The following is a 26,236-nucleotide window of genomic DNA, read 5'->3' on the forward strand; positions in this document are numbered from 1 at the left end:
TGGATGCTTTTGTAGTACCTGAATATTTCTTTACCAAGGAAGATGTAATAAACCACACTGTTCTTTAAACACTGTTCTTTAAATGGACAGAGTTGGAAGACCACTTTCTTACAGAGGTTCTGGGTATAGGAAAGAACCCTTGACTGAAAAATCTAAGCCAGTAGGTGAAAGAGTAAGTGAAAACTCCTATTGGTACCTGAGAAACTGCAGGAACTAATCAATAAATTAACTGGGCTGAAGTTTCAAATGCAAATATTTGAATTGATGATAATATAGTATTTCCCTGGCTTAGAGATGAAGACTATTTTGAAGGGGAAGCAAAATGCTGTGAAAGGGTCAAACAGACTCATGGGAAACATCTCTAGTTTTCATTCCTGTCTCCTCCTTGTGTTAAGACCTGGTTATCTATGTATCAGTTAGGGAACACAACTCTTTAACAATCTCCACGGAAGACAAGAGTTGTGAATAATTTCAGATGTAACATTAGAAAGCTTCCAAGCATCCAAAATATTTTTAGCAGCCTCCAGGGAAAAAGTAGTAGGGGTAAGAAGGTGCAAGTGTTGTGAAATGCAATTTGGTATTCTTCTGATTAACAAAGTGGCAGAACACAAGATGCAAGTATCTTGGTCTGGATTTCCTGCTATAGCTGGAAAAGTATATTCTGGAAATATTAGTCTAGTTGCCTGCTAATATACATATGAAGTACCACCCTCTAAGCCCTCCAAAGGCCATTAGAGAATGGCTTTACAGACTATTTTAAAAACATATCGCCCGTGAATATTACAGTCTATTTGACCAGATTCTATTTGTTGTGAGGGAGTAAGCAGGGACAGGAAATCATTGTTAGATTGTGGCAAGTAAATTGATAAAAAACAAAATTTAAAAGTTTATATGATAAACAAGTGGACAGAACATAACCAATGTTCTCTCAAAAAATTTAATATCAATCTAAAGGAGGACAATTTTCGTCAAAATAAAATATGACATAATTTTACAGCATATTAGTTTAAAAGAAACTTATCTCCAACTGCTGCATTAATAAATCTATATGAATATAAATAATCTGATTTAATCACATCTGTCATTTCAAGTTACAGTTTAGCAATTAGAAGCAAATACAAATTACTAAGCTAGAGTAATTTTTTGTCCTGGTCTGAATGTTGCACCAGCCTGTACTTTCCTCTTCTTGGGATTCTGAAAATTATCATACCTGGAAACAAAAAAAAAAGAGACATTAGCAAATTCTTATGGAATTTGTGGTTTTTGTGTCTGCCTCTTCAGAGGCATATTAATGCACCACAGAACTCCAGATGTTTAAGCAAATGTTTATGCAAATGAAAAGTACCCATCTCCTCAGACCTAGGGACCTGGAGGAGTTATCACCCACACACCTAATTCAGAGAGCTCTCTGCCTTGCTTCCTTTGGTTTTTTTTCCCAGCTTTTTGGTCTCCATGTCCAAGGAGACACATTCTCCTTTTCAGTATGTTTACACTTCTACAGATTATTGCCTTTCCCAAACACAGCAGCTACAAAGATCACTACAGAGGGCCAAACTCCAGCCATTTGAAAATACAAGGAGCTACTACTAAGAGGAAGCAGTAAAGACCTAGAACTTAAAGAGCCTCTTTGTACTGTTATAGCTCTTAACATAATATCAGGGGGTCCTGGTCTGTTATTTCTAGGTCCTACATGAATAAGACAATTCACTGGTAAAATAGTTTTCCTTTCCCACTACGTAACTTAGTATTTCTTAAAAAACTGTCAAATCTATCACCTATCTGCTGCCAGTCCCCACATTTATTTAAAACTATTGTGTTTCTGATGTATAAGGAATGTGGTAAGACCACATCTCCACTGAATTCAAATTACAAAAAAAAAAAAAAAAAAAAAACCCTTACAGTTCAGTAAAATGCTTCCAGTCGTCCGGACTAATGGATGGTCTCATACCCTGAAGAGCAGTCATCAGATGAGACTGGGTAATAGTTATAGTGGTCTTGGGAAGCACTGACTGATTAAGGGTGCTGTCCTCCTTGAAAAGAGAGCCATGAACAGACAATGAAAAATTTCTACAGAAACACAGTGCCATCATCATTAACCATGGAACCTCCCCATTACATGTACAGACAAATGTATTTAAAAAACAGTCACAACTTTCCCCCCTCCATATTAATAAATAACAGAAATAACTGCTGAATTACATGAATGCTAACATCTGGCTAATTTTCCTCAAATTAAGTATCACTTATCTTTGCTACTTTTGTTACACAGTATTTAATATTATTGCAGAAATTATTTACTGAAATACCAGGAAGTGTGGAAAAACTGCAACAGAGAAGTGTTAAGACTAAATAACAATTTTAAAAAGTGACATACTCCATTCTTGCTTCTAGCCTTGTTAGCATTGATTTCTGCCCTCAGGTGCTCTGCTTGCTGCTCCTGGTTCTCCAAGGAGCCTTCTTGAGAAGCTGTTCTAAGCATTGCAGGTTGTGAGGATGCAACATCTCTCTGAGTGATGCTGGTGAAGTCGTAAGTTATGGAGTTTGGACCAGACAAACACAAAGAGCTCTAAATTCATCACAAGAAGAAATTCATTATCTCATTATGGATCCAAAGGAGTAATTCATTATTAGAAATTAGCCTACAATTCAATATAAGCTTGCCTCCACTGGCAAAAAGAGTACTTTCTCTTTAAAATATATTACATATGTAATTTTTTGAACAGAAAGATTTAAGTTAATATGCCAAAATATTTGGGCAAAAGGCCAAATTTGAAAATGAAGTGTTTCATGTCTGGAAAATATGTAACTATTTTTGTAATGGCCCATCTAAAAAAGAATAAAAGTCTGTTAAGTCCATTGCTTTAATTACTTAGGAAAATCATTGGTTCTGAAATCTGGATGAGTTTATGTAGTTAGCTTTGGAATTTAAATATTCATCACCTCCAAATATTCATCCCTCCAAATTGATAAGTAAGCACCTTTGCAATTCCACAACTTCAAGAGATCAAAGTCCTTGTAGAATCCTTGCTGAAGAATTTTCACAATCAGAGGAAAACTAACTCTTTAAAGTTACATTAATCGAGTATTATCACCCATAATGCAAGATAAAATATACTAAAGCACCTTAGCAGTCAGTAGTTACTTCTCTAATCTCAAAGTAAGTTATTTTTGGCTTTAAGAATCAATGCAAGACAATTTTGAAAACAAGAGTCTAAGAACTTTGATTACTACTTGTAGTAGTTCTACAGTTCTACAACAGATTGAAATTAATTTTGAAAATGAGTTTCCCACAGATCACAAACTCTGAAATTGTGGGCTCACTATAAGAAGCTCAGAGGCAGCATACCCTGTTTTGCTGACCTGCCAGTCAAGAGAGATAAGCTGATCACTGTGCAGGTGCTGGGCAGCCAACCTGCACATTATTCCTACCTGCAAACTGGCCAAAGAACATGCTGCTTTACGTGCAACACAATACAACATCAGGAATTCTGCTTAATGACAATTATAGAAGTTAAGGTTTAGTTCTCTTCTTTGTCACAATTCCATAGTCTGATTATTCTATTAATGTACATTTTATTGGGAACTGAAGAAGGTTCATTGATTCTTGAGACTGCAACTTAATTTTTGAAAGCTGGGTTGTCACTCTTTAGTAATAAAACTAAGTTAAAGAAAAAACAACAAACAAACCAACCACCAAAAAGTCAAGAATTGTTTTAGTGTTTGGAAGAACTTTGGAAAGGAACAAGCCATTTGACCAGAGAGTAAAATCTATTATGAATGCAATTTGCTTAATTATAGGGTATTAAGCAGTATTTTGTGATTTTGACTTTAAACTCCTGCAAGGTTGCAGAGAAGTCCATATTGTATTTTCTCAGATCACGTTCTTCTATCCCCTTCCTCATTGTGGACTACTAAGTATAATCTGAAGACAGTCTGAAGGTCAAAGCAGACGTAAATGTATTTATAAACTGAACCAGGCAAATGGTATGTTTTTTTCTGCTTCTCAACTAATATTATTTAGAAAATTCAAAACATTAAGTGAGTAATTTACCAGTTCTGAAGGAGTTCCATTCCCCAGCTCTGATTCGTAAGAGCTTCCAAAATAAAGACGATACATGTTGGACCTTGGATCTTCAGGAAGCAAGTCAGACATATCTAAAGAAATAAGAGAGTGCTCTAACCCTGCTTCTCCATCTGTTGCTGAATCATCTGAGCCACTGCTGTGGTTTAGAAAAACCATGGAAGAGAGACTGAAGTCACTATCAGAACTAGATCCAAAATCCTGTAACAAAAACCAGAACATTACAAGAGTTAACTCATAACAAACTACAATTGGAAATACATGAAAATATTTGATATACAGTGTAAATGAGAGTATCAATTTATATTTGACTCTAGTAGTAATCTGTCTTTCTCTAGGAGTATATTTCTAAATATTTTGCTAAGAAAATCTAATACCTTTAAGAACTTTCTGTCTTCATGCTAGAAAAATAGTTTCAGGAGGTAATTTTAAGGTTTTATTTTTTCCAGTGCCTCACACTCTCAGTAACAGGAAGCATTGGGAAACTTCATGGATGTGTTGTTGTAGAACTGTACCACTTCTGTCTCAACTTTACCCACCAAGCAAATTAGTATCTTGTGTAAAATACTCTAGGAGGCTGAAGTGAGTCTACTTTTATAGTGCCTAACTGCTGTACTCATTTTTAGTCTATAGCCAACACACTTTAGATGCTGATGTGAAAATCAGAATTGCTGCTTTAAACTAGTGTCTGCAAACCTCTCTGATGGTCTCTATCAGTCAAAAATTTCTGAGTGCACTCTACCAAGCAAATGGATATTATTTGTAAATTATACATGTACCACTGAAGTTCTAATATTTTCCTCCTGCACATCAATAGACTGCCTTGCGCTTTCTCTGGGGTGCGTGCACACCACTCTGGACACCACTGCTTGAGACAACAATCTCTTTCTATGATGGATAATTATGAGGTATCAACTACTTACTGATGCTACAAGTGAAGGGAGTGCTAGGGAAGACATGCTGGAGATCCCTCTCAATACTAAGAGTCACATCCTCAGAGCCCAATTCCTTGGTAACAGCTAGGGCAAAAAGAATTCAAGAGGGTCTCCTTCATTTTGCACCCCTGACCCAACCCTTCCCTTTGGCCACCGAGTAGTGGAAGCCATGCCTGCTCCTTTCCAGCTAGAACCAGAGGACAGGCATTAAAAACGTGAAGAGGTGGCTGAACAGAGGCTAAAAGAGGAAGGATCTGCCAGTGAGTCACATGAGAGGCACAAACCAAGGGTGGAATCCTGTACTTTGGAAGTGCAAATACTAGCTGGTACCTGGAAGATGAGGTAGAGCCAGCTGTTTCAGGTATTGCCATCCTCTTGCCACTTCTCTCCTGACCTCAGTCAAACCCAATCTGCTGGAACAACTCCCCAAAACCCACCAATTTCTCGTTTCCTCCATCATCCAAAATGTGCCATCTCAAAACTGAATTTGCTATCTGCTCCTAAAAAATTCAGTGTCGGATCCCTCCTGTCAATCTGTTAATTGTTCCTCACAACAGTGATAAACACATTTGGACTTACATCTATCTATTTAACTATAAATACCTATAATTAAATGAGAACAACCTTGTGTTTAAGAAATATTTAAACCAATTCATTACATGATTCTTGTATTTTTCTGAAAACATTTTAAAATGTTAATCATCTGTACAAAAATATATGGAAATATAATTTTGCTAAAAAACCACATTGATACAATTAACTCTTTCAAACATATCCACATAAAATAAACAGGAGAGACTTCTTTTATATTAGTTTTATTTACCTGTGTTAAACCTAAATTTAAAATAGTATGGATTGCCTCTAATTGGGCATTGTATAATAAAGCTTTTAAATCAGCCCCTGTGAACTGTTCTGTTTTTGCTGCCACATCCTGAAAGTCCACATCATTTGCCAAGGACAGGGAATGACTGAGAGCTTTTAAGATTTCATAGCGTGAATTCTGAAAAAAAGGGAAAAAAATATCAGTAAAGCAACCTGTTCTTTTCCTTGTCCTGATTGATACTGCTCTAATACTAGAAAGGTATTACCCTAACCAGATGTAGTATACAGAGAATATATTTCTCTAATATATTGAGTCAATATCTGGGATTTTATATATGAAATACATAAAAATATGAAGGTGAGCTCCGCTCCTCATATGTCCTTTTATAAAGAACAGTATGATGAAAGTGAAATGCTTTTGTTTATCTGAATGATCTTACTCTAAACCAGAACTTTAAAATAGAAAAAAAAAAAGAAAAAAATTTAAAAAAAAAAAATTAAAAAAAAAAAAAAAAAAAAAAAAAAAAAAAAGAAGAATGCACAGAATCATCATATGTGTTTCAGAATGAAATGATGTGCTGGTAATTATTAAATGTATGAAGTAATCTGAAAATAAGTAATACTAATGTTTTCTCATAAAATGGGGAGTCAGGGACACACATTGTACAGCCTCGAAGGACTGGCTATGGTTTAAGCAAATGTCAAATCCACTGGATTCATACTTCAAAGAAAGGTGATGAACATTATACACGCTACACTGCATCCAGTTTCTTTCTGCAAATTAGTTCCCTGTTTTTTAAATCATCTAGATCCACAAGATATGACTTGATCCAGAAGAATGTGGTAAACAGCCTTTTCTTTCCCCAGTTTTATGTGAACACACTGACATTAAAATCAGTGAATTTATCCTATTGTATAACTGGAGCTGGGAAATCAAGTCCACTTTTTCCAAGTTTGAAATGCTACTACATATAAAGAAAAGGAGAATAAAACCCATTAGTCTGATTTTTTCCTTGCCTCTCGTGTGAAATTATTTGTCTCCTCACCTGATCAGGAGGTGGACAGTACAGGCATTTATCCAGTCGACCTGGCCTTAACAAAGCAGGGTCAATCAAATCCGGGCGACTGGTAGCAGCTAGCACATAAACTCCTTAGGAAAGTGCAGAAAAATGCCATTAACATCTGCTAAACTTCTGCATAAAAAGGAGCACACAGGTTAATTGGTACCTTGCAGGCCTTCCACACCATCTAACTGAGTCAATAGCTGGTTAACCACTCGGTCAGTGACTCCTGTGTTGTCGTGGCCTCGGCGAGGAGCAATAGAATCAAACTCATCAAAGAACACAATACAAGGCTTAGCTGCCTGAGCTCTAAAAGGGAAAAAAATGAGCAATACTTATTTTTATGTTTAAGTTTCATTCACAGGTAGAATTGCTTAGAAATACTGAAGGTAAATGCTTTTTGCTTCAGAGAACAGTTGTATTTAATGATAGAATAGAAAATCTGCTTTCTGTAGAATTTAGGAGGTTCTGAAAATTGGGCTGCAATAGAATCACTATTCATTTTTATGACATACTTAGCACTCACTTTATCATTTCTAAGTGCTCAACTGTCATATTAATACACATGAAAGCTCTAAAACTCAATCACTGCAGATGAGTTCTTGGCTTACAGACAGCTAACAGAAATACTGCCTGCATGATAAGTTGAGAAGCAAAGGCTCTGTAGGATATGTTGGCATTAGGGAGCACTGAGGGCCAGTAAGAGCAGATTTGTAAAAAAGAACTACTGGCATTAAGGACTTCAATACCAAGTTTAATATGACCCTAGGTACTGAGTGTGCATTACTACTTGGAGTATAGTCATCTGTCTTCTGGAACCATCTGAAAGGAATTCAGCATGTGTTTTCCAAGATAGTTCTATGATGTGAACCAACACACTGTAGCTGGAGAGAACTGGGAATTCAGCTTCAAAAGCACATTCCTCATTGGAGCCAAAATGGGCAGTTCTTTAACAATGATGGCCAGGTTGAACCCGCCAAGATACACCCACCTGGTTCAGCACAACTGATTATTTCACATGCTTTTGTGATCTGATATCATATCTCTCCTCAGACAACAAAATTATTTATTTGTGTTTCAACCAGTGAAATTTATTTATCAAAAATCTTTACAAAACAAACCTGTTAAATATATCTCGAACTGCTTGCTCACTTGCTCCAATGTACTTGCTGAGCAGCTCTGGTCCCTAAAAAGATATAATAAGAAAACAACACTCATGACATGTTTCTTAGTTTTAATGTGTAATTCAATACCAGCATATATTTTGTGTACTAGACTGAATTTTCTTGCAAGCAATCTTATCTCTGAACAGAAGAGCCAAGGGGGTCTAGATAAACCAGAAGAATTTTTCAAGCATTTCAACTTGCTTAAAAGTAATAATTTCCATTTTTGTACCACAACAGAACATGTGTTACATTATCTCAAGGCAAATTTTTACACTGTATTTTAAAAATGTTTAAAATATATTGCTCAATTTCATTGTCCAGTGGAATCAAAATCTGGGGTCTTTTTACAAAAAAAAAGAGAAACTAAGAACACTTAATTACATTTTATAATTCTGACTAATGAATAAATATACAAAAAAATCTCAGTAATAAAACTGTGAAGTTCCAGGAATCAGATATCCAGAGGGATATCCAGAAACTCACTTAAATGTTAGTTTCTTATTGTAGTATTTTGCCCTCACAAGCACATAGTTTCTGGTATTATGTAAAGTTATTTCACTCAGTTAATAAAATGAATCAATGAAGTTTAAACTGTTGCTACCTTGATGCTGATGAAATTCATTCCACTCTCTCTTGCAATAACGCCTGCCAAGAGTGTCTTTCCTGTTCCAGGCGCTCCGTACAGCAGAACTCCTGATCTCTGTCGAATGGGCAGGTTGGCAAATAATTCTGGATACTGGAAAAGAGTTTTAATGTGATATATTCTAAAATAAGCAAGTATTCTGTAATGTACTGTAACATCACTGACTAGTGATGTCTAAACAGAATGCATCTGATTTATTACATGCCCAGTATTATCCCAACAGCTTATCTGGACTGCTTTTAGTTAACCTGGGGCTGAACTAGGTTCCTAGGTTTAACAGGTACCTAAAATACAAACAAGTGGGATTTTCTACCAAGAGGAAACAAGCCAGAATTGGGATAAACTAGAGCTTTATATTCTCCATACCAGTAGTTCTAAATTCCTAATTTAATCACTGAATGATATGATCATATATATACCATTCAGTCATTTCTCTGAAGAATCGATGCTCAATGGCTCATCTCAACATTCAAGTTTTAAGCAAGGCAGAAAGGCCAAATTAAAATAAGGTGAAATTAATGGATTGGCATTCATCTGAAAGAAAATACTCCTCTAGCAAAAGCACTGCAGAAAACAGCTGGAAATGTTGTCTTTACAGAGCCTAATCACAAGCCCTGCAGGCGAGTATGGCAATACTCCAATATTGTAGAGCAACATTTGCTCTGTAGTTAAGCTCAGCCATTGGCTTTTGTATTTGGAAGAGAGAAGGGGAAGGAGGAAGTGTTTCCCAGTAGCTGAAGAGAGTTGAAGATTGGAAAGCTACAAAATCATGCCTGTCATCTTTCTATCCAACTCTTTCCAAACCTTAAAAAATAGTTCTTCCCTACTAAAATTATGTACAAAATTCAAGTAACTAATTTAAAGGAACTTAGTACCTTCGCAGGTAACATGATGGTATCCCTGAGCATTTGCTTCACATCTTTCAAGCCACCAATCCTGTCCCAGCCAAGGTCTTTAGGTTTATGAAGGTTGACATTTCTCAGAGCTAATGGAGTAAAATCTTTTAGAGCTTTTTGGAAATCCACAGTTGACAGGTTCAAATCTGCTTTAAAAAAAAAAAAAAAGAAAAAATATCCTGAAAAAACCCCAAACAAACAGACTGCCAGTAACAAACTCCTTACAGTATGTAGCAATTAAAGAAAATTTAACCATAAAATATAAAACCTGGGGGTTTCTTTCTATATCATTTCACCAGTTCTGGATAACACAAGTAAGACTATGAATTAAGAGATTTTGTTGTCAACATACCACCATTATCTGATGCATTCTGGTTAGAAGCACAGGTATGAATGGCACGATCCACCAGCATAGTAAAATCTCTAGCAACAAAACCTTCTGTTTCCTTTGCAATACACTGGAGGTCAAGATCAGAGAAGTCCTTCGGATCAGAATTCAATTTCTTCTTTATTATGGAATACAGCACTTCATATCTTTGCTTCTGAAAAACAGAATTGTGCAGCAAATGTGTATTGAGTTTACTATTTATATGGAGTTCAGGAATTCGAAGACTAAATAGGTATGACTTACTAAAATTTCCAAAATTTCCTTAAATATTTGTGTAACACCAACCCTTTAAATAACAAAACCTAAGCAATATAAACAAATGCTAGTGCTTCAGGTGCACTTCAATAAATTCACCTATTTTGTAATTTTAAATATTCACCTCACCAGAGCTACTTTAAATTCAACATTAATAATGAAACATGCCTCCCTCCCCAGATTCTACTGTTTTACATCCATTTTTTCTGTTTCACAGGAAAAAGAACACATTGCATTTTGTCAGCATGAGCAAAGAATATGTTTGAGATGCAATATATTGTGCTAGATAAAAACACTTCAAATAATTTGGTATCTTTTGAGATCTTGACTTTTCCAGCAACTCATCCTTAATTTGAGTATTAGTATTAAAAACAATAAAAGCAGAGTTGCAGGAAGTGGGAGAAAGTTAAACTGCATCTAACACAGCATCCCCTCCTCAGTGGCTTTTAATAGCTGGCCTGTGACTGAAGACACACAGACAGGAACAACTCGTGTTAAATACAAATCAATCATTAGGGGACAAGGGTTTCAAAGTATCTGCTTTCTCCTTCATCTAAGTTAATACTGTTCATTCTTCTCTTTATCCATTTTTTTTTCAAACTGGACTATGTTCAAAAGTAGAGAAATAGTATTAATATGGAAACAAACATAAAACTGTCCCATTAAATTAACATTTAGTTTTAATAATATTTTAATATGCATGTTCTAGGGACATACTTATTTCACTGAGCTGTGAAAAAAATACACATTTAATTTAATTTCTCTAACTTGATGACTTACATGTTTTATAAAGCTGCTGCTTCAGCATCCCCTTAGAGGTAACAAGGAGACATGCATATCTCACCTGTGTTAGACAACCTGACTCATTTCATGTTGAACTGAAACATCCTCTGAATACAACTTTCTCTTACCACTGCAGAGTGGGGCCAACTGTGAGTTTTCACTGGATTACTTTTTCTTTCCTTCACTTAATAATGACAGATATAAGTTCTGAGGTACTTAAGTATCATGAAAGAACTTCTAACATTTCCAGATTTTTTTGCTCATCTTCAGGTGTAACCTACTATTTTTGCAGCTGCTCCAGCATCATATTTGAGGCTGCTGGGAAGGCAAACAACATTTTAAACATTTTTATTTTAATTTACCTGATCTGGAGATTGGATACATTTGAAGCACTGAAATACATGAGTTCCTTGTGCTGAAACCAGGGAAGGATGAAGGGAATGTTCAGACTGACTCGTGGCAATTAATGCAATCAAACTCCCCATGGAAATAACTTCTTTCATCAGATCTTTCAAAACTAAACACAGAAGATATTGCTCCATGAATTGCAAAAGAACAAAAATAACATTTACCTGGAGAGCAGCATTAGTGCACACAAAATATAACAGCTTTGTAACATATTATTTTTTATTCCCATGTTTACAGTTGTTTTTTTAAGCAACGAAAAAAAAAAAGGTATAGCAATTCTCTCTAGGACAGCACATTCCATTAAGAAAATGCCATCAGAAGCACTTTTTAAAAGCTGATTTTGTAATGTCACCAATGACACCTACTTTTGTGTGCTATTACTCCCTCCATGCAAAGAAAAAAGTTGTAGGAAAAAACCCCAGATCTTAAGCCTAGAAAATAAGCACTCCAGGAGAAAGGTAATACATATAAGTAAAAAAAAAAAATTAAGGATGCAAGGTAGATCATCATGGAAAAAAAAATCTTTAAAACTCTAAAGCTCTGTTGTATGCATTATACCTTTAAGTAAAAGTAATAAGAAAACCAAACAATTCTGCATGTAACTTAGTACATTTTTTTGGAAGGAATTATCGTAAGATTTTCTGAATTTCAGAAGTTTTTCAGTAAAGATTATTCTAACTCCCTCAAACTGAGCTAAGAAATGGAAGGCTATGGCTTTATTAATCTTGGTTATTTAGATTTAATTTGCAAGTTAGCATTGCCTAGACTTTCAGGAATAAAAGGGAACCATATACATGATGTCGAACTACAACTGATCTTATTTTTAACAGTTGTGATTTGTTACATTGTGAAACAAAACAGAAGTTCTACAATGTATACTAAGTAGGATGAGAAAGAAGTTGGTACTTATCTAAAATAAGCTGGTTCTCAACATGACTAAGTATAAAATTGATGCATCACTGTAATTATAAATAATAATTATGGAAAACAAAAATCAATTTATCAGTTAAAGTTTCATCTGCAGTTTGTAATCAGCTGCAACATATTTGGCTGTGTAAGTAATAAAAAAAAGAACAGAGAAGACTCAAGCACTGGCAGTGGTACTGACAACAGGCATTACCAGCAGCAGTGGTGGGTGCACATTGGCAAGGACTACTCCAAGATCCAGAGTGCATTATTTTGATTCAGCTAGAGATCAACAAATGCCTATATACCATAATTTGTGAGTCTCTACCTGAATATCACATGGTCCAGAGGCAATAATAATACTGACAGAATTGTTCAGGTAAGACAGTACAACTCAAGTGGTAAGAAATTCTAAGTTGCATATATTTCTATCCAGACAAAGGTAGAACAGTATTACCATAAACAAGTCTATTGCTTTGAACAGTTTCAGGACTGTTCTCATGCTCTGGTGTAGAAGGTACTCCAACAATGTGATCAAGATCATCCATCAGAAGAATGGATGGTTGTCTCCATGCTGCCTCTAAAAAAGCTTCTTCCACATGTTTCCTTATGTTTACTAATCTTTTTCCTAAAACAAAATACTATTAGAATGACACAAAATATCAGGAAAAAAATCAGTGACTACATCTTGCTCACAGTGTTTTATTTTGTCTATTTTGACTTCACATCTATAAATCCAGATACCAAGATTAAACCAGAATCAGTAATCACTAAAGAAGAGAGTCAACACCTTAAATCACAAAAGTACTAGAAGGTTCTACACATTCTAAAGTGAGATTAATCATCTTTTACTAACCACTCTAGAAGCCTACAAGTCTAATTTCCAAGACAGTTAAAACCAGAGAAATATCAGTAGCATTCCAAAATAGCTACTAAAGAATCCTGCAACTGGAAGACTTTTCCAGAGCAAAGGACCTAGCTCACCATCAATCTATCCCCTTTTCTCTGGTGGAAGGAGCTCCAGCTTAAGTAAAGATTTAAGAAAAAGAACGCAGTGAGGAAATATAAGGGCTCTGTAAGAAAACAGTTGAATTTTCTGCCCTTGTAACAACAAGACTATTTAGAAAAGCCAGTGAAATGCAAAAGCAGAAAAATGCCTCCTTTGTGCTCTTCTGTCTTTGCGCAAAATAATTAATTTGAACTCACAAAGCCTAAGGAGTCATCTCATCATCTCTAACCACGAGTGTTAGATGCCTATTGCCAAAGACAACAGGTTAGTAAATATGCCACCATAAATCAGGTTTCAGTCGGTCATTTGATCCTTCTTTGGTGCCTGTGTTATCCTTTCACTGAGTACAGATATTCTTTAACAAATGGTTTGTTAACAAAACATTTGTTTCAGCTAGCAGAGCTAAAAAAAAACACAGTTCAATTTTTGCAACTTCTTCCTATTTTGTAACAATTAGAAATTAGCATGGCAGGCATGGTTTGAACTGGTGGTGGTATGTGGGGCATAAACTGATAGAAATGTGAAATAAACTTACAGTAGCTGTATTTTCATCAGACTGTTGAAGATACTAATTGTGGGGCATCAAACATCCTTGCAAAAACAGCAAAAATGCTAGAAAAATTATTCAGACCAAATACAGTAACTTCATAACTGTGCCTCTACTGTACAGCAAACATTCAAGATTAAAACAAACTATTGTCATACCTCTTAAAGCTTTACAATCAATTATTTCTACATGAGCATCCAGCCTAGTGAAAGCTTCTTTGCAGATGGCCTTTGCTAATGCTGACTTTCCACTTCCCTAAAAAAATAAATGTGAGCTAAAGTAAATTGACAGAGCCAATATGTTTCTGTGTTTTTGTCACAGTATACACCGGTCAACAAGCTGGGGAAGCTGTACACACACTGGGTTTATTCCTCAGTAAAAGTATATATCTATTCTGTCTCTGTATCACTTGGTAGAGCCCTAAGTGAAACAAAGAAATTCAGAGTGGATACATCCAGTACAGTGTTCTGATTCCAGAGTTCAGTGTTAGGACATCTGCCAGGTTCAGTGACATATGATATTAAATGGATCATTGTAAGAAGCAACAGCAAAGTAATAGTATCAACTCCACTGCCATTTTATGTGAGAACGCAAGAGAAAATATATGCTTATTTTCTTTCAGTACTTAAAGGACAAGAGATGCTTATCATAATATAAAGTAGATTAATTACCTATTGAAATTTCATTGGTAGCAATCTTCAAAACATATGTGTGTATGTATACATACAAATATATATACACAGACGCATATGTGTGTGAGATAATGTTTTACTGAATTATCTCTGTTCAGTTAACTGCTCTTTTTTCAGCTTGTTCTTTATTCTTTGGAATGTGCATAGTATCAAAGAAAACTAATATCAACCAGTTTGTAACCATGTGCAAGGGTTTGCAGGTGAAAGCAGAAGTGAGTACCTTTCCTCCTGTGAGAAGCACCCCTCCACTTCGTAATCCCACAGCATTAGCAGCCAGCTTTTGAGATAAAGGACGCCCCAGAAGACTGTGGCTTATGTGTTCAAATAAAGATGTTCCTAATTTGTCCACTCCTCTGTAGGGGAAAGGAAACATTAAATGGCCTAGGTAGCATCAGTGCACACTCTGTAGGCAGTAAAAGCTTGCACCATGGGGGAGTTAGAATGCTGACAGACTGTATTCTCAGTTGCCTTTCCCAGCACTAACAGCACACTATCACAACACTCCAAGCCTCTCACGTCTCCTCTGCCCCATCCCTTCACATTTGCTACACAGTACTGCTGTTTTCTCTTGTACTTATGACCACATCACTCTGCATTTCTCTCCTCAGCTGATGATTGTGACAAAACTTTTAGGAACTACAGTTCTTTGAGATGCTTACTATTATATGTAGTTGAACAAGTAAACAGGTGGAAGTTACTGGGGGACATGCATTGGCAGACTGCAACTTCTAAATTTTATTTGAACACCCCAGCTAAAACCACCCCACTGTCCCTTGCTGCTATGTAGAAGTCTGTTCCTACTACTTAGAACAGCGAAAACTACTGAACATCAGTATTTCTTCTAAAGCTCAGTTCTGAGTTTCCATGCGGAGGCAGCCTCAGTTCTGAGACCTTCCATCCTACTGGCAGACATGCCAAAATTTTCAGTATGTGACTACCTTCAGACACATGAAGTTTTCTATTCACTGCAGTAAGACCATTCAAGGACAAAATTAACCATCTGCATAAAGTCTGAACTTCACACAAGCCAAAAGATGCACAGTTTTGCTTAGATCTGGCATAGTTTCCAAAAGGCTGCATTTCCACCAATGTTATTTTTCTCTAATTCTCATTCCCATTCCCTCCCTCCCATGTTTTTTTCTATGAAAATATCTCACCCTAAATCGCTTAGTTTGTGGTATGGAAGGTTCTGGTCTCTGTCAGGCATAGGTGACTGGTTGTCATCATCAGCTTTTCTACTTAGAGGATGTAAAAGAACCTACAACAAAGGAGAGTTAGGACTTCAACTGAAATATAACTACAGAAGGAGGCTATGGAGTGATCAGCCATTTCTGGACTTGTGCAAAGAAACACTGCATGAATGCTTTGCTGTGCTTTAAAGAAAGGTGCATTGGTGAAATGGAAGAGATACAACTACTTTCAAAATACAATCTAGCATTGACAGTAATTTAATAATGTAAGATTAGATTTTGGGCCAAGTGCTGTTTATAACAGACTGTGCAGCCCACTGTCTCTTCCCCTACCTGTAGCTCTCCCCCTGTCCTTCTGGCAGGAGAGCTCATGCGACAGAATAGTGAAACTGATCAGGAATCTGACTGGGTGAAAAGAAACTTGACAAAACACCTGGCATGAATTTTTCCATCTTGTTCACTAGGGAGCTAGTATGGAAAGCTGGGCAGGCAAACTAGGGTTGAAGAGGTTCACAGGTAAGAACAGGTTAGTAGGAAATGTTGACACAGCTATTAAGAAAGGCATTTTGCTCTTTCATCTTCGTTCCAGTCACCTGAACAATTTCTAGAAGCCTTATACTTTAGTACTAGTAAAAGAAAGCTCATTTTATTATTTTTTTAACAGCAATTCTAAATTTTGCACGTAAGTTCTATTCTAAACAGCCAAAAAACACCTTTAATTCTCCACTAAAATTCACTGTATGTTTAAAAATGAAGAAAACATTATCCCACTCCTATAACCATAAATCTGAAGTAATGGGCAGTGGATTACTAATGGAAGCAGTAATTCTCATATTAAATAGAAATGTTTATTCTCCTGAGAAATGAAATATTGAAAAAACAGAAGGCACACAAAATATATCAGAGAAAAGGCAGGGTGAGTGTGGTAGGTAGCTACCAAGGGACAGAACAACTAAATATAAGGATGGTACATATACAAATAAGTGTAAGGATGTTCAAACTCGGACAGTACTGACTCTCCTCTCTTCTAACTAATTTTTCTGAGAGTTTGATGTGCTAACTCTATGACACTCAGTGACAAGCATGGCATGCCTGGAATTTCAGCAGGTCCTCAAGCTACAAAATGACACAAAGGATGCAGATATAACTTTATGAATAGACTGACATAATTTACTTTAAAAGGGAAACTGAAATATATTACATACAAAATGCAATATATTTTAAACAAGTATAACAATTTAAATTACTTGATACCTGATACTATGTGATATTTACTTGTATATTTGTCTTTTGCAGCAAACTGGGACTTAGTATGAAAATATTCTCAGACTTATTTTCTTCAATATGCACAGGATGCGCTGCACTAAGGACAAACTCCTCCATTCCTGTAAAAACACAATGAACAACTATTAAAACTCCAAATAAATTCAGCTTTTGTTCCTCACTAGATAAGACAGATTAGAATATTGCTACAGTATAATCCAAAATGAAAGACTAAAAAAGGTTAATCATTATTAAGGGGTAACTCAAGTTTACACTTTCAGTGTGAAGAGGTATCAGTTATGTTAAAAGGTGTATATTGAAATTAACTGGCATACTGGCTAAGTAAATTCCATAGTAGACAGGACAGTATTATCCTTGCCTTCTTTAACAGACAGATGTACACAGTCTGGGCTTGTCATTATCCATGGGTGATCATCAGTAGTGGAATCCTGCAGCCAAGAACTGAATGCACACTTAACATCATCTTCGTGTATATCTTTATGCTAAATAGGAAAAAGAAAGAAAGTAAATAAAACAAAACCAGGTGTTCATAAGTAAAAATGTTTTCTTCCGATGCATAGGCATTTGTTTCTCTTATGGCAGCAGAGAGATGGAAAAAGATATAAGAATTTTATTCATTTAGAAAACAGCATTTTGCCAACAAACACCATTTCTATCAACAGCTCTAGGGAAAATATCTGTGCAGCCCCTGCTATGGCCACAGCTGAGTATCAGACCACCTCTAAAAATTTTTTTTTCCCTTAGAACACTGATATGAGGGCAACAAAAAGCTTCTATTTTTGTTTTACTTATCTGCCTTCCCAGATCCAAGGGCACTGCTCAGACCCTGGGTTTGAAGATATGCATTGATATTAACCTGAGACTTATCTCAGGTGTTCACTACACTCCTCTCTTTCTTGTATACCCATTCCCTATAAAAAGAACCCCAGGCTTATCCAGTTCGGGGCATCACCAACAACCTTCAACAGGCAGGCAGAGACCAACAACTTATCCCATATCACCTAGATAACTGGAATAAGAAAAGAAATTGAGTCCAGATCCCGTATCTCTTGGCTAAGTTCTTAATCACATATGCATAATTCCCATGTAGAAAAGGGGGAATCAATGAAAGTTACTGTAACAATTCTTTCTGCATTTGTCTGTTTTTTTTTTTCCAAGAACTAAAAAAAACCTTTAACTGAATTAGAAAGGAAAAGGAGAAATCTGTCTTTAAAATATACAAGAGCACACATAACTATTTCTTTGTCACAATTTTAGCACATTAATGCCAGACTATCACAGAATTTTCTGAGTTGGAAGGGATCCACAAGGATCATAATAATAAACCTTTTATCTCCAATAAAAAAAAAATAATGCAGTTCTTCTGTAGGTAAGAAACCAAGTTAAAATATTGGGGATGAAGAACAAACCTGCCTAAGCCTTGCTATGATAGCAAGTGCTGCATTTAAAGCTTTGAGGGGAAGCTAACATGGGAAATAATCAGGCCAGTGTCACACAAGTTATGAAGAAATACATAATTCCAGAGATACATCAGATGGACTGTGAGAACTGGTATTAAGTATGTTCCTACTGTCACAGATGCTCACTCAGAATATGTCTCCCTTATAGGAAAACAGAGGGATTCAATGATGTAACTTAAAAATTAAGTATTAACCACGAGGAAAACGAAAAAGAAAGCAGAAGACTAAGCAGCACACACAAATTATGATACCTTCACTACAATTGCCTGGGCATTGCAGTGTTGGAAAAATTTAGGCACGTCTTCTCCTGGAAGGGTTAAACTGGATGTTTACTCTTTAACTCTATGACTGTTTTTCTTTTGTGTTTCTTTTATAGGCTTAAATGCATACACTTAATATTTGCTAGGTTTGAACCTATATTAACGTACTTCAAATAAAATCTGATGCAAAACTATTATAGATTATTGTTGCTATTTTGAAAGTGATTTTTTATACTTGAGACCTAACTTAACAAAAAATGTGTATTTTCCTGACAAGTGCCATGTCTCCTTCATGTCAACATCATTTTTAATAAGAAAGACATCAGAAATTCTCAAAATCTGAGAATAACGGAAAACCCTATGATTTTAAATGTAATATGAGTTGAAAGTGCTACATCCTTTAATAACTTCAGGAAAATAACAAGTCAAAATTCAGAAGGTAAATTTTCTCCCTCCTCTGTGATATCTACCAGTTCCTTTAAATAGAAAATTGTTACAATTAGCAGTGTAACTATCTGGAGTTATCCACCAGGAGCAAATTTACCCAAAATTTAATGGCTTGATGTTTACAGTACATGAATCAAAATACAAATACTAGATAAGGTCTGTTTAAGTAGATCATAGCAACCTATTAACTTAAATTTACATAGTCGAAAGAAAAACCAAGAAATTATACCCAAAAAATCCTTTGGAATTATTTCTGTAGACAATTTCCAGATCATCATCTAACAAATTAAAACAAATAAACTCAATGCCCTCCTTCCAGCCCCCCTCTGCTCCCAGTTTGACCAGAGCAACATTATCAGTTTCCCAATACATGAACAAGTATGCGACCAGTAATATCAACTCACTAAGTTCTGTTTGGGTTGCAGTGTAAGAGATACAGGAATTTTAGGAATAGATTCAACTGACTTAATTCGGACTGTTGAATGTATTTCGATATGTAGTTTTTTTCTCAGACCATCTGCAATCTGAAATATTTAAAATAAAAGCAAAAAAAAGAAGCATTAGAAAGTAAATTAGTTATAACATTGCATATATAATACTACATCAATTTCTTCATCACTAATGGAACCTCAAGAGAATTAAGAAGGAATTTATAACATTGACAGTGATATCCAAATCTTACTCTTACATGCACACTTCTAGTTACCTTTTATCCTATTTGTGAAAGTGCTCAGTACATCTGACCTTCTACTATCTTAATAAATTCAAAAGCTCAAAAAAGAAGTAGAAGAAATTCTTAGAACATTGCAAGAATGCTCTTAGTATAGGAGAAAAGCAACAATTTAATTTCATTTGCTGATTAAAATTAATTTTACATAGGTAGGTAAATATACATAGACCATTACAGAGACCAAAACTAAGCACACCTGCAGCAGAGAGACAGAAAATGCATTCTCCCTAAATCATACTAGTCAATTTGCCCTTTTAAGGAAACTCCTTTTTAATCTGTGTTATTTTAAAATTTACACAAATCTGAAAACGTCATAAATATTTCTTAACTGTGAGAGACTTTATGATTGCTGGCATTTGGAAAATTGTTACGTCTGTCAGAAGATTTCATGGCAAAGACCACTGCAGGCTCTTGTTCTCATTCTTAACACAGCAATGAGTGAATGGTGAGAATTATATGATGTCAAAATAGTCAAATGTTGATTTGGAGCACATTTTGGTTTTGTTGATCCTACATGTGCTTCCAGGAAAGAAAGAACATAATCAGGCATTAGTTCTATCAGAACTAGCTGAAACATCAGTATCTCCATACTCAGACTTGTGCCACCTGGCAAAATGGCATATGAAAACTAGAACAGTTTAAATTAAACAATTTAAACTTTAAACTTTGGTTATTGGATATTAATCTTCAAGATGTATTTTAAAGACTGTATAAAAGGACTCACAAACATTATGCAGCATTAGGATACGCCATCCCATTACTTTACAAATTGATGACCCCCTAGGTCAAGGCACATTTCAAAGAGTTAACTGATGAAGAGTCTTATAATGCACTATTGAATGTATGTAAATAGGTACTTTCACTTTCTCGTTAATATAATGGCTACCCACAGATTGTGAAGAAAGCATATATTCCCTTCAAAAACACTGAAACATTTTCCTCATTTGGTGTAAATATGCTAAGTGTGCAGAAATCCAGAGTACACTGTACATCTTGGAGAATGACGGTCATATAGTCCAGAATGAGTACAAAGCATAGCTTTAGCAAAAGCATTTGTTTCTAGTAAACTCAAGAGATTAACACAAAGTCTACAGCCCAAAACCACACACTGAGTAGCCAGTTCATTACTATCCAATAGAAAATATTATAAAATAAAAAGCCAAAAACATGGTGTGCTCAAACTGACCCAAACTCTTCCAACATGCAGGGCTCCTCCATCGTGGCCATACTCTATGACACTCTTTAGGTCTTCAAATCCATTCCAAACAATTTGAACAACAGATCCCTCACTGGATGCTTGACCACTATTAGAAACAGAAGGGTTTCTGTCTTGTGTACTAGTCAAATGATTTTGCTTTTCAAGTGGCAGACCTTGTTTTTCTTCTTGATGGCGCTGTCTCGGGGAAAGCAGCTTGTTAATTTTCCCGTAAGATACTACAGGATTTGGATCCAAATCAATATATTCTAAATTCCATGGAAAAACGTGAACAGCATTGCGTTTCAGAAATTCATGAGTGGTGGATACATTCTGTACACTGGGAGGCTGGGACTGACATACTCTAAAAATGGAATCCATGTGAATTAAGTTCAGCAGCTTGTCTTTGAAGGTGATCATTTCATCGTTATCACACGAAGTCTTTTGTTTCTGCTCAGATGTATTAGAGAAAATATTCCCTATGAAATTCCATATATTTGGGAGAACATTTGAGCCAAACGTCATGTTTGCATCAGTCTTACTCTGTTCAAGGACTCCAGGCTTTAAGTAAGGTTGTTTGGCAAAAGGATCCTTTAATGTTTCTTTTTGTTCCATGTTATTTTTCACAAAATTTTTGAGCAAGATGTCACTTTCTGTGGCAGGTGTGCTGGTGATATTCTCCTCAGGTCCATGTGTTTTGGGACATATCAGAAGCTCTGTGCATGGCTCTAATCTCCCATATGGGGCTGCTGGCACAAGTGTACCTAAGTATGAGCAAAAGATGCCAATGAATGCATCTACCCCTGCAAAGCAGCTTACTGGAGATGCCCCGAGAGCCTTGAGTGCTGCTTACCGATTCTGATGTAAACGTGGGTGTGCTGCTCAACCCAGACAGGAAAGATGGCTCTTGGAAACACCACTCGAATCTGGTCAAGAAGATGTCTTTCAAGGGAGGAAGCATGCAGTTCCTGGGGAAATGTGATACCATTATAAATTAAATACGGCATACCTTTTTAACATTTGTTTGAAGAAAAAAAAATGTATGTCTCTTTCTAATACACCATTTGAAATATAAAATACAACTAAACTCGACCACATTTAATATTTTCTTAGAGGCTGAAAGGAATAGGGCATTGTGGAAAAAACTGCTTGAGTCAAAATCTCTGTCATCTGAAAGACAAGAACATGAACAATGGAAGGGGTTTTATTACCAGAATTTCCCAATCATCTGCTGTGAGTGGTTCCACTTCTACTTGCTGACAGGAGGACACATGGGAACAGGGCTCAAGAAAAACCTGGCAAAAGTAACACCAAAATATTTAACTCCTTATTTTTTACATAAAAGCTCCGTCTCTATTTCAACTAGAAAACTGACATCTCCTTCATTATATGTTTTCACTACTTGGAACACACACCATCCTAATGACACTAGGTAATTCATAAGCAGATGAATGATCAGTGGATGGGAAATGGATCCTATTAGGCTCGGGGATGTCAATTAAGCAGTGAATATCAAAAGCATCAGGAGTTTACCAGGTGATAATAAATAATCCATTTTTAATACACCTTGATCACATAACCACCTTTCCATTTCTTAATCTATATTTTTAAATCCCCAGGATTTTAGAAAGTTGAAAAATTAATTCACTTGGGCATAAATTTAGAACCAGCTGAAAAATAAGGAAAAAAGTACAATAGAAAAACAAGCCCAGATCCTTAATTAATGACTTCATAGGAAGCAGCTCCACCTCCACAGAACAGTTTTAATATTCTGTGAATCAGGAGGAATGGTAAAAGCTGTTGTGGCTTAGGTCTTTCAGAATGCATTAAATACAGACTTCAAAAGTCAGTATTTGCCAAAAAAAAAAAAAAAAAAACAACCAAACAACTTGCAAACAACATCTTGCAATTAATTTTCAAAGAAGCATCACTATTTTTTTTCCTGAGGTAAAACTCTGAGAGAATTACATTAGGTCACCTTTTACAAAAGTAACAATCAGTTTTGAAATCCTCTATGTCCTTAGTTTGAAGCAATAGTTGAGAGGAATATCTTTTCCCCAGCACAGCAAAAAGAAGATCGTATAGCAAACATGTAACTCCTGAATCCAAAATGACGGTGAAACGAATGAATCATTTATTTATTCAACTCTACAGATGATTATTCCCAACAACACCTGGGTGAGGTTTTCTTAGGTTTCCTTTGTCAATGTCTTCCTGTTGAAGGCTATTAGTTGCTAGAACTAAAATGGGTAGATGCCTGGCTGCTCAACTACTCAACTGGAAATTTCTACAGACAGACACATAATTTCTAGAGAAAATATGTTTAAAAAGTAAACAAAATAAGATAATGCACTGCTCTGAGTCACACTCTTTGATGTCTTCTATGATGTTGAACAAAATTTTGTATATAAGAAAATAGGCAAATATGAATATACTATACAATGACACTGTGTAAAGCAGTACTTTTTTATTCTTGTTCGTTTAAATGTCTACCTATTAATAGGAAAAAAAATCCTTTTATTTTGAGATTTTAGTGGTCCCCTGTGAGAAAACTTCATCTGCCTCCCGAGCATCTCTAACTTCTGCTCAATGAGTCATTTATGAGAAGTTTAACAATGTTCAAGAGTAAGAGGTGAATGTACAAGTAGATAGACAGACAAATAGATATATATTCATAAGAGATGACTATAAATACTCAAAGAGAAAGGGACATATGGTGAAGGGGTGAAAAAAGGGATGAAAATTTAAACCCCAAGTAAGTTATGCAAGAATATGCAGAAAGTCAGTAGCTACTTTAAAACAACAGGAACTCCAAATAAAATATTCCCATTCCAAATTTTTCAATTGCTTAAAAGTATATTTTCTTAAAATTACTGTCACTGAAGATAGTTGTTCCAGCCCTGCAAAGACCTACCCAGAAGCCTATCCTACCATTGTTTAGGCAATTGTTAATGGTTTAATGAGCAAATCTTTTCATGTTCCAGACGTTTCATGATAGTTAACTTTTCTCATGAGCAGATGTAAATGAAGAAACTGTCTAAATACACAAAATAAGGTCACAGCTAACTTACGTAGTATTAGCTTTTCACTTAACTTCCAATATACTCTTTATTTAAATAGAAAACAAAGGTAGCATTTCAAACCTGTTCTCCATCTGTGATGCCAAGTTTCTCTGCCAAATGTCTGTTAATCTCTGCAACATTTTCACCCTGGTGACCTCGATGCCTCGTTTCCATCCAGCTCAAAAATACTGGCTGATGACCACAGGATACTTTCACAGCTTGGCCCTGCGAGTTTCAAAGAAAGAAAATAAATTGATATAAAACCAGCTAAGTGAGATGACTATTAGACAACCTAAACCATATTTGATTAGAGAGATCAAAGGAATTAAAGTTATTATCTGGATTTTACACCTTGTTTGCACAACTCAAACAAAGAAGTGAGTGCTGGTTTCAATTCTTAAACAGCTTTCTATTTTTATGGACTATTTTTAAGTAAGAAAATTCATTCTTTTTTTCTTTCTTCTGCATGATGGGGTATCAAAAATATTTTACAGAAATGTGTAACTGCACATTTGCATTTCCCAAATGAGGAAAATAAATCAACGTAGACTTTTGATTTCACAAAAATTATAACATTTACATGGTCTCCAAGAGTGCTTCCGTGACATATTTAGAATAAGCCAAAAATCACATTAACTAGACCACAATGATTTTATCAATCTGTTTCAGAACTGCCCAGGTATTTTGATGTCAAACTGAAGATCTTATCTAATATCATCTTTAATTAGATTCAGCTTTTGATTCCATTTATCCCCTTTTAACATTTTTATTCATGAGATGTATTTAAGACGCTATTTCTATCAAGTTTTCTGAGATTCTGTCTTTTCATTTAGCAGCTCAGGACAAAAGCAGGAGTCCACCTTAACAAACAGTGTACAGAATGACACTACAAGACTTCAAAGCAACTGCACTCCTTTCTCCTCTCTCTTGACAGCAGATCTGTTAAACACTCATAAACTGCAGCTGAAATGAAGCTCACATTTACTACTGCATTCCTTCCAATTCCACCAACTTCCTTCTACTAACCCAAAGGGGAACGAGCAGGTTTTTACACGCCTATGTTGTTTTCCTATTGTGAAATGTCCTTTTTGGCCTTGAGAACAGGTTACCCAGGCCGAGGGAGGCCTGCTCGGGCCAGGGGCCTGTCCCAGCACTCCTGATCTTTGCTCGCATCCTTCTCGGCTCATTCCTGCCATTTTCCACCCTGTTCGGCTGGCACTCAGTTCTGCGTTCATGGCACAAGAGGCATACAGTGTCCCTCCTCCCGTTTCCACGTGTGAAATGTTATTTATAGTGTAAGATGCATTCCCTACAGCTGAACCCGCATCTTCAGCGGGGCTCTGCATGACGGGAGTGCCTTTCTATAATATCATATTTTATTTGTGTACACCGAGAATGAGGATTCTGCATGGATTTGTCACCTCTTCTTCTACCTGAATTAATCATTTACACATTATTCGCTTAATGCTAGCAGGTTACGGGGAAAACTGGTATGAAATGCGGAGTGATGATAGAGATGCAGATGCCCACAGTGCCAGACCACACTGGGGAAGAAAAACTCCCGGGTTTTATTAGGAATGGATGACGATACTGGGCCCCGCAGGAGGCGAGGGAAGGAGGGGTTCCCCGATGTCTCCCTGTGAGGGGTCCCGGCTGCGGGGAGGGCTGAGTCGTGAGGGAGGGCTCTGTATAGCCACAGTAACAGGATGCGGGAGTGCGCTCACGTAATCCTCCCTGCGCGCGGGCCCCGAGCGGCACCGCCCCGGTACCTGCTGCAGGCGGAGGAGCGAGGCCAGCGCGGGCGGCAGGTGCAGGAAGCAGTCGCGGGTCCCGCTCAGGACGACGGTGGCGGCGGCGGCTCCACCGGGGTCGCCACAGCCCCACATGGCCGCTGCGACCGGCCCTGCGCGCCCGCTCCGCCCGGGCACGGGCCCTCCGACCCCGGGCGGGCGCGGGGGGTAACGCTCCCTGCCATCCTCGGGGCAGTGGTACAGCCCACTGCCGGCCAATGCGGGC

General features: G+C 36.5%; 1 protein-coding gene across 3 annotated transcripts; it reads right to left on the bottom strand.

Moving 5' to 3' along the window:
- Window positions 1-923: 923 nt before the first annotated feature.
- On the bottom strand, window positions 924-26,185 carry PEX1 (peroxisomal biogenesis factor 1). 3 transcript variants are annotated; one of them, XM_053934806.1, is made up of 24 exons: window positions 25,990-26,185; window positions 24,302-24,445; window positions 22,370-22,453; window positions 22,012-22,126; window positions 21,150-21,922; window positions 19,638-19,757; window positions 17,425-17,548; window positions 17,058-17,167; window positions 15,750-15,850; window positions 14,813-14,945; window positions 14,059-14,155; window positions 12,802-12,972; window positions 11,393-11,547; window positions 9,957-10,146; window positions 9,584-9,750; window positions 8,667-8,801; window positions 8,021-8,085; window positions 7,066-7,208; window positions 6,885-6,988; window positions 5,840-6,016; window positions 4,052-4,282; window positions 2,375-2,566; window positions 1,900-2,030; window positions 924-1,210 (listed from the first exon to the last, which is right to left on the bottom strand). In XM_053934806.1, the coding sequence occupies exons 1-24, from the start codon at window positions 26,104-26,106 to the stop codon at window positions 1,126-1,128; spliced, it is 3,864 nt and encodes a 1,287-aa protein (XP_053790781.1). In that variant the 5' UTR covers window positions 26,107-26,185; the 3' UTR covers window positions 924-1,125. The 3 variants fall into 3 exon arrangements, with proteins under 3 accessions (XP_053790781.1, XP_053790719.1, XP_053790862.1); XM_053934744.1 differs by having other exon boundaries at window positions 9,584-9,753; XM_053934887.1 differs by lacking the exons at window positions 924-1,210; window positions 1,900-2,030; window positions 2,375-2,566 and adding an exon at window positions 3,785-3,922 and having other exon boundaries at window positions 9,584-9,753; window positions 25,990-26,157.
- Window positions 26,186-26,236: the final 51 nt, after the last annotated feature.

Source organism: Vidua chalybeata, chromosome 1, assembly GCF_026979565.1.
Source record: "Vidua chalybeata isolate OUT-0048 chromosome 1, bVidCha1 merged haplotype, whole genome shotgun sequence".
In the NCBI taxonomy this organism is placed as follows: domain Eukaryota; kingdom Metazoa; phylum Chordata; class Aves; order Passeriformes; family Viduidae; genus Vidua; species Vidua chalybeata.